The sequence below is a fragment of the Coffea arabica genome, chromosome 7e, assembly GCF_036785885.1.
Source record: "Coffea arabica cultivar ET-39 chromosome 7e, Coffea Arabica ET-39 HiFi, whole genome shotgun sequence".
Lineage (NCBI taxonomy): Eukaryota > Viridiplantae > Streptophyta > Magnoliopsida > Gentianales > Rubiaceae > Coffea > Coffea arabica.
In genome coordinates, this window is record NC_092323.1 from 19,311,792 (window position 1) to 19,320,711 (window position 8,920).

The 8,920-nt window shown below is 35.8% G+C and overlaps 1 protein-coding gene across 2 annotated transcripts; it reads right to left on the reverse strand.

Annotated features, from left to right (window-relative positions):
- Nucleotides 1-2,015: 2,015 nt before the first annotated feature.
- On the reverse strand, nucleotides 2,016-8,475 carry LOC113701309 (beta-1,3-galactosyltransferase 7-like). 2 transcript variants are annotated; one of them, XM_027221896.2, is made up of 11 exons: nucleotides 8,250-8,473; nucleotides 7,276-7,363; nucleotides 7,116-7,165; nucleotides 6,655-6,866; nucleotides 6,503-6,566; nucleotides 4,321-4,393; nucleotides 4,121-4,241; nucleotides 3,872-3,959; nucleotides 3,640-3,765; nucleotides 2,998-3,107; nucleotides 2,016-2,432 (listed from the first exon to the last, which is right to left on the reverse strand). In XM_027221896.2, exons 1-11 carry the CDS (start codon nucleotides 8,411-8,413, stop codon nucleotides 2,284-2,286), a joined length of 1,245 nt encoding a protein of 414 aa, XP_027077697.1. In that variant the 5' UTR covers nucleotides 8,414-8,473; the 3' UTR covers nucleotides 2,016-2,283. The 2 variants fall into 2 exon arrangements, with proteins under 2 accessions (XP_027077697.1, XP_027077696.1); XM_027221895.2 differs by having other exon boundaries at nucleotides 2,171-2,432; nucleotides 6,655-6,875; nucleotides 8,250-8,475.
- Between the last annotated feature and the right edge of the window lie 445 nt (nucleotides 8,476-8,920).

Here is an 8,920-nt window from a genome sequence, read left to right on the forward strand (position 1 = left end):
CTTCTGTTTCTTTTTCTTTGAATAACCTTGCGATCTTACAAGTGCCTTTTTGAAGGAAATGAAACTAATATACTACTTAGAAGTTATAGTTATAATATGTACATCCTCCGGTTCATATCCTGGACCATGCCAAATTTGCAGCAAAAGAAGGGATATTTTCATGCTTGATTGTTTAAGAATGAAATGCAGCTTTACTGGAATAGACGCTACTGCTCCATATCTTAAAATGTACAGAAATTTAATCTTGCCGATCTCATTTGTTTGATCACTTGGTTGCTTTGGGGTATTTTCCTAGATAGACTAAGCTCTCTACTAAGGGTGCAAATGAGTCGAGTCGAATTTTGGTCTAATCAAACTGAGCTTTCAGTTAATTTTATGAAGTTCGAGCTCGACGAGCTCAAAATATCAAGCTCAAGCTCGAGATTAAAAAATAAAAAATAATTATTATTTTATTTTTAAAAATGAATAAAATAATAATTTTTTCTAATAAATAATAAAATATTAGGGATATATATGTAATTTTATTATTAAAATAAAAAATATATATATATATAATCGAACTCGCGAGCCAATAAACTTAATGCTTTTGAGCTCAAACTCGACTTGATTAGCTCGAACTCGTATTCGAACTGCTCGCGATCGACTTGCGAGCGGTTCGATTCGTGGACTGCCCTACCCTCTACCCAAATACAGCAGGAAGTGACAACGAGAAAGTAGGTTGGAATCTTGTCCTTGACTCCACACATCATATCAACTTCTTTTTTACTCAGTTAACATCAATCTCCCCAGAGGGTCTATCATGGGTGACCAATTTGTTTTTTGTTCATGGTATCCTATCTGACTAGTCCAATGCCAACCTTCTTTAGAGGCTTATTCTGGCTGACTTTGGTATGCAATTGTTGTTTCTCCCCTTCACTGCAACAAGAAAGTAGTATCCTTTGACAACCTTTGACAGTATAAATATGCTTCAACTGAAAAGTCAGAAGTACAAGTTTTTCCGATGAAGTCGACCTTTGATCAGTTATTTTCTCAACAGAAACATGCTTCAATCCTCCCTCCCTAGTGATATTTACAGAAAGTATTTGACATCTAGATGACTCGAGTCTTGTAGCAATCAGGGGGGACTCCCACTAAGCTGGTCTTTGATGCTTTGAAAAGAAATTATGTTCTGAGATGTTGCTTGCTGCAAGTTTTAGGTGTATATTACACAAATTATGAACGATATATGCTTTTCAACTCTTGTGAAACGTGGCGCCAAGTACTATTCAATTTGGTGACGGTGCTGTTTTTGGGGTGTTTTTGAAAAATTTTACTATAACAGGGTTTTTAGAGTATATTTTGGAATATTTTTAAAAAATATTTTGGAATATTTAAGAGTAGTAGAGTTTTTAAAATATATTTTGGGATATTTTTTGAATATTGAAAAAAATTTAGACTACTTTTTAGATTATCTTTTTGAAAAACTAGTTTTTGAAAAACTAGTGGATCCAAACAGAGGTTTTTAAAAACAAAGAACCTCTGATGTTATGTTGAAAACATTTATCTTATTGTTTGGACTTGGATGGCAAACAAATGTAGGAGTGTTTGGATAACAAAATTATTCCAAATAATATTTCGTTTGCATCACAAACACATTTTCCAACCTTTTTATATTCCCAATCACCTTTTTATCTCACATACATCATATCACAAAAAGTGTTACAGTAATTATTCCAAATAATATTTCAAATAATACACTATCCAAACAAACTTGTGTGAACCTCTTGTCTGTGTATTCATAAATGTCATGTAAAGATATATAATGTTTAATGAGAGCAGGATTTAGTTGCTAATTAATTCACATCAACTTTCCATTGACGGCAAGATTCTAGAACTTGGTGGGTTAAACATATCAGAAGATCCATAGGTTTATTCAGACGTCAATTTTAAACACCTAAGCAAACTTTTTCTCACCAAGTATGCCCGACTGGCTGATAATTTATATTTAACAAGTTAAAATTGTAGGATCGGTCATATGAAAAAGAAGCATGAATTTTCAATGCATAAAATGAGCTGAGAAACAGCCACTAGTTAACAATGCTTCACACTGAGCTTCAGCTTTTCCTTTGGGGATACAAGATGCAGATTCACTAATGTGATTCAGCTACAACCATTCTCACTATAATTACGCTTTTGTAACATGATTTCCTAGTCAATCCTGTGGAATCCAAGGTAGCTCAGGAGAGATTGGTGATGGTCCTCAAAGTCTAGTATATTTGGATTGTTTATCTATTATGGCTGTGATCACAAGAGCACACTCCAAAGGGTAGCAGGATCTTCACCACACCTGGTATGAACCTCTTTTATTCTTTCAACAGAACTGCAAATCCCACTACACCTCCAATCAAATGATGCCACGCAAGCGCTACCAGACTGTGCTTTCCATTCACATTCTGTAAAGTCAGGTGAATTTCATTAGACATACCAAAGAATGAAGACTAATACTACTTGGCACGTTCAAAGTATTAGGCCTATGACGCTTCTGTATGATGATCTTTCATTCTTGACAAGTTTGAAAATTGTAATTGTCAATATGTATTTATTGGTGATTCATCCATAACTGTTAGACAGATCTAGGAGTTCTAAGTTCCAACAAACCTTAAGAGCAAAGACATAAAAAGAAATATACAAGAGAAGTGACTAGAGTTGATTCGCACATTCTCTCCTAATGGTTCCGAGAATTACTGAACTGAATGTTCGCCATCACAGTTATGGAATTTTTCTGTTGTTAACTACACTTTTTTGCCCTTAAAGCAGTGTACTTGTTGTTGAGGAACATAGTGTTGGGTCACTAATTGGTGTAAAGAAGCAAAAGTAGAACTATGGGGACTATATTTTGCCCAATAAAGGTCCAAGTGCATAGTGTATAAACCTAATATATCACTTTGCACAATGGAATTGGAGCCAACAATAGCATGAAACAAGCAGAAGCAAGAACAAAACTTGGAAACTGCATACCGTGTGGTGTTCTACAGCACATATTATGATCGTTAATGTGCTCAACTTCAAGACCAATTAGCCATGCCCCCAGTGAAACATCTTCGTTTGCATATTTATGCAAAATTGGTCTGAAATCATAATAATAACTTAATGAGAGAAGTATTATACAGAAATCCAACTACAATGCAAAATGTCAAAGAATTTGAGTTCAAAAAATACAGATGTGGATATGCGGTTAAAAGAAATGGATATGTGGAGTCAAGCGGAGCATTCACCCTGTTTCAATAACCCAATGAGGACTTAGCTAAATATGTTTGTCATCTCATGAAAGGCAACCAGAGGGTGACTGGAACTTGCAATTTTTGTCAGGAGAGGAAGTCACTCTTACCAGCCTAGCCAACTTTGGGCCATGCTAGATTGCTTCCACCTATTATATTGCAACTCTAATTAAGAAATAAGATTATGTTCTCAGATTTGCTTCCAAAAGTTAAGCTTAATTTCCACTACAACTTTGAGGTCAAAATGTTTCTAAAGAAAACAATGCAATTTTGGAAACCAAGATTGCATGCCTGTGTCGATAGTTTACACTATAAAATCAAACTCTCTGTTCTCTTCCTATAACATGAAAAAATAACTGAATGAGATACTCATGATTCTTACCGGTTGACAGAGATGTATGTTGCCAATTCCTGTGAGATAGCATATATCTGACCAGTTGCATGTCTGAAATATCGGTTCCCCTCCTCTCCAAATTTCCAATGTTCAGGTTCGTGGTACTTGACGTCCCTGACAAATGAGACAGAAAATGAGAGCAGAGAAAACATATTTTGTGAAGCACATTGCTGATTAAAGCATGATATCTTTAAGAATTGTTGGGATTAGAGAAAATTACTTCTGATAAAGAACTGGTCCTGATTTCATACACCCTATGTATACCCTTGGTTTTGAACGGTGGCGGGCAAGAGTAGCAGCTAATGTGCCTGTACTACCAGGTAAATCAATACTTTTAGTAAATATACAAAGTTCCAAACTAGTGAATTGAGGCAACATATACTGAACAATAGACGTTCCAGATTTCCAGCTTCTACAAGTATATAAAGAACTATGGGAATGAAAAGAGGAAAGGAGATGGTATACGCACCCAGATTTACGTGAACATCATCATCGATCTTAACATAAAAGTCAGCATCCCATTTGGCTACTGCAGTAGAAAAGAATGCTTTTGTCTTTGCAGATAACTCATGATATCCCTCAACATGTTCCTATAGAAAAAACCACAATACATGTGACCTGCTATTATAAAGAATGCCCACGGTGTAGAGAGCCTTGGCTTATACGTACCAGCCGGAGAATGTCATTATGCTGTTGTTCCTCCAAGTCAATTGCTCTGTCCAAAATGCTATTGGATGTTGCACTGCAAAGACCAGCATAATATTTGTCAGAGCACATCTTGGGACACATTAATTTCATAAATGACTTCTTATGACGAATATTTATTAGGTATAAGCAACAAAATGCTTCAAAGAACATGATTAAATTTCTAATTCGGTCAAGTCCTCCAACTGCATTTTCATATTTATATTTCCAAGCGTGCCAGCAGACAGACTTCTTTCCGAGTTTTACTCACATTATGATTGCTGTGATGGAACTATCAAGTACCATTCAGGAAATGTAAGAAATGTGCAATTGTAACGAAACAAGTAGCAATGTTATGCAATTACATAGTTTGCTGCCACCATCACTGGGGAGCACAGAAAATATGGTTTGTAATTATGTTGATTTTTTTGTCAGTTAACATGGCTTAATCCTATGTTAACTATGGAAAGTGCTGGCAACATTGAGGACAATTGGAAAACATAAATATCCCCATATTGGAAACACATTATAACAAGCACATACCACAAAGTCTTAGAGCTCAATGATCCAGTTTCCCTGAATTATTGTAGTCATTCCATGACAATATAGAAGCCAGCAACAAGTGCAATCTGACACTATTGAGACCCGGAGGGAGGGGGGGACAGGACAAGGAATGGCATCTAGTTCCTAGTGATATTCATGAAGAAAGAAAAGATTCGCCAGTTATTTGCAATAAATTTTTACATAATACTTTTGTCTAGTTGAAAAGAAGTTCACCCATAATGTGCATTTCCCAAGTAAGCTCCATTTGCTATTCAGACTCCTTATTTGGTCAACTTGACACGTCAAGACCATATTATGATCCAGAATTACTCTGCTTTAATTTACATAAGCAGTGGCGGAGCTAGGACCCTGTGGTGAGGGTTTGCGATAAATTTTTACATAATACTTTTGTCTAGTTGAAAAGAAGTTCACCCATAATGTGCATTTCCCAAGTAAGCTCCATTTGCTATTCAGACTCCTTATTTGGTCAACTTGACACGTCATGACCATATTATGATCCAGAATTACTCTGCTTTAATTTACATAAGAAGTGGCGGAGCTAGGACCCTGTGGTGAGGGATGCAACAGTCAATTTCAAAGTAAATCATGCTCTTTGATTATATGAGAAATACACTATGTACTTTGATTCAAAAAGCCAAATCCTTTTTTCCCATTAGAGTGTTGTTAATGTTTAATTCAGAATAAGTCCGAAATTTTTATTAGAAGTAATTAATAAAATATCTTATATTTTTTAGTGGTTAAATTAGAATAAAGGGACAATATATAAATCTTCAAAGGATAATCTATATAAAGGAATTTTGTTAAATTTAAGGGGGGCAATACAACTAAAATAGAGAATTTTATGAAATTCAGAGGGTACAAATGTGGTGCAGAATTAAAAATCTTGAAAATTTTCAAGCCCATTATATAATTTTATAAAATTTGAGAAAGGGGTGGGGGGGGAAGCAGTTGTCCATCCTAAATCCTATGTGGCTCCGCCACTGTACATAAGTACAAGTTTCTGTCATTATGGCATCCCAAAATTGATTATCCAGCCGATTCTGTTTCCAATTGTTGCAATTCACAGAAGCTGGAGACGAATGACATTCAAGAGGTTATTATTGCCACTATCTCTTTGTTTGGCTGAACTACAGTTAAGCTTGTTAGCGAAATGGATGATAATGTAAAGTGCTTTAATTCTTAAGACTACCTATTAACACTATCCTTGCTGATCATACAAGAACAGGAAAGAAGGCAGACCTTAACTAGCCAGTGTACATTTACTATCAAGACTGCTACTCATTGCATCATTGACAGTTGTATAAAGGTGCCTTGCGCTAAACTACTACAGTGTAATCATTAGCACTTCACTCTCCTTTGTTTTAAGGTGTTTATGAATTGGCAGATCTCTGCCAAGCATACAAACTGGAAGAGCATCCTTATCCTTTTTTTTTTGTGTGAGTTATGCCATATTGATGACAAATTGTTGAGTTCATCAGTTGTTTTTCAAGGTCGCTCTTTTCTACAAGTCCTTGTTGAGTTGTTGAGTTCATCAGTTGTTATTATTGTGACTCTCATCATTCATATGCACATGAAAAATGAAATCAACAAAAACAATATTCACCTGTGACCTATCATGAATCGGATGAATATGCCCTTTTCATGCTCTAACTGAACTAGCTTTTCACCTGGTCAACAAAACAATGTGATTTTAAATCTAATCCAGAGCAGATGAATATATATTGCGGCACAAGAGCAGAACAAAAGTAATATTACCTTGAGGCATCCAGGTTTCTCTAACTGAATCACGCCTCTTTCTGCTACTAAAAGCTGTGTTAATTCCAATGACTATAAATGCCTTTTCACGCTTACTCTTGCCATTTGAGTCCGTGCCAAGGGCAGGCAAATTTTCAGATTTTCCCATCTGATCAACATCTCTAGCAGATGGTAGCTCCAGCCGAAGCTTAGCAATTGAATTGTCGAGAGACCTATTATTCCTCCACAAGCATTAAAAGAGTCTTGTTACCAATTGTCTCCTCTGTTGTCATAGGCACGGTATAGATCGATATGAACAACATGAGCAGTGCCTTAATTAAACCAGTAACCTTATATTTGGCAAGGAAAAATCAAATTCTGTTTAGCAATTTAGCTTCTTTTAGATGGATGTTATATATATCAATACTAAATTATGAAACAAGCTCAAAAACAAATCAGAAAATGCAATCAAGAATACTCACTTAATAGCTTCTTGAGCTTCCTTATAACCTCTGAGGACATCCTCTTTATCCTGATTGCAAAAGGAAACTCTGCTCAAAATATGCAAAAAGAACAGCACAGACAGCAGCGGATTACAATGCTTTGGGAAAGATGAAGACAGAAAAAACAGTGAATGTACACCTTCTCCCTTTTTGAGTCAATTGCCAATTCTTGTTGACGTCTCCTCAGAGAAACTATCGGATCATCCCACTCAGAAGGAGCCCACAACCTAAAACTCAGCCATGATTTCAATTATCAGCTCAAGAATTCATAGCATCCCAAACTTTGACCAAACAATTCCTTCAAAGAAACCCCTGTCCATGTGTAAATCATAGCACATCTAAATATTTAGTCTTCCAAATTCAGCCAGCTTTGGCATATGCTGGACTAATCCACCCCTCTCTTGATCTTGACTCAGACACCTACTAAAAAAGGCGATTGGAAATTGCTAGATTTCTTTCATAAAGGGGATGTAGGCAAAACATAGAAAAAGAACGAGTGAGACCGTCCCCTCATCTGTCTTATTCACACTTGAGCCCCTTACACGCGTTTCATCATTTTCAACAGACACATATGAGAAAACCATAGAGTATGTGACTATGTCTAACAATCTTTTTCATGCCTCGAGTCCATTTACACGCAAATTTTAGGTATTCACTATCCCCTATCCAGCACCAATGGACATTTTTGGGTGTTTGCTAATAGCTTATTCCACTTGTTTTATAAAAATATCGGTTTTTGCTCAAAAACCAAGAAAAAGCATCCTATTTCTTCAAAAAAAACTCACCACCGGCAACCTCCCATCCATCACCAGCAACCATCTTCGCCACCAGCACTCTTTCTAACATTTTTTTAGAATATTGCTGTTTTAACAGAGCTTTGTCACCAACGCCCCAGACAAACACACCGGATATCATAATTCGAACTAACTCGTATCAATACGATACAATTTCTGAATCCTTATGGCAAATTTTGCATGATAAGATATATATTTTTTTTCTTTCACGTAAAATTGGAGGAGCGTGACAAATAAATGTGAAAGAAAGACAGTGCAGAGATATTGGATTTGGAGGGGTGTGTGTGTGTGTGTGTGTGTGTTTTTCCATTTTTTGTACCTGTTGGAGAAGAGTATGCCAAGGGCGAAGCTGAAGATGCAGAAAACAACGATCCATTTGGGTGAAACAATAATGGCTTTGTTTCTGCTCTTCATAGTGTCTTTGGGCTGTTGAAGCATGAGTCGAGGAGTTGATTTTGCGGGGCAATCTGCAACATTTGTCATAAGATTAGCTTGCTTTTATGGGTAGAGTTGATGAAGCGAGTTTACAATCTTGTCCTAGATTGGTGGATGATTAAACTTTCATTTGTGTCTTCTGAAGAATATTGATGGTAAATTTCTAACGGTGTGACTAAAATGCGTCCGTTAACCATTCGATGAGAGGGGTTTCAAATGTTAATTTTTTTGAAATAGCATGTTTGTTTGGATAAGAATTTATTTGGATGATTTATTTGATCCAGTTACTGTAGCACTTTTTGTGATGTGATGTATATGAGATAAAAAGGTGATTGGAAATTGTGTGTATGATACAAGCAAAACAAAATCTGAAATTTTTATTCCAAATTCTTGTTGTCCAAACAAACTAAGATCTGAAAAGTGTGTTTGATAAACGAGCGTTCAAGTGTTAATTTTTTGAAATAGCATTATGGCTCCATATGAATTAATCTATTTTTCAAAAACTAATTTTTCAAATACAATGTTATATTAATACACAAATAAAAATAACTTTAA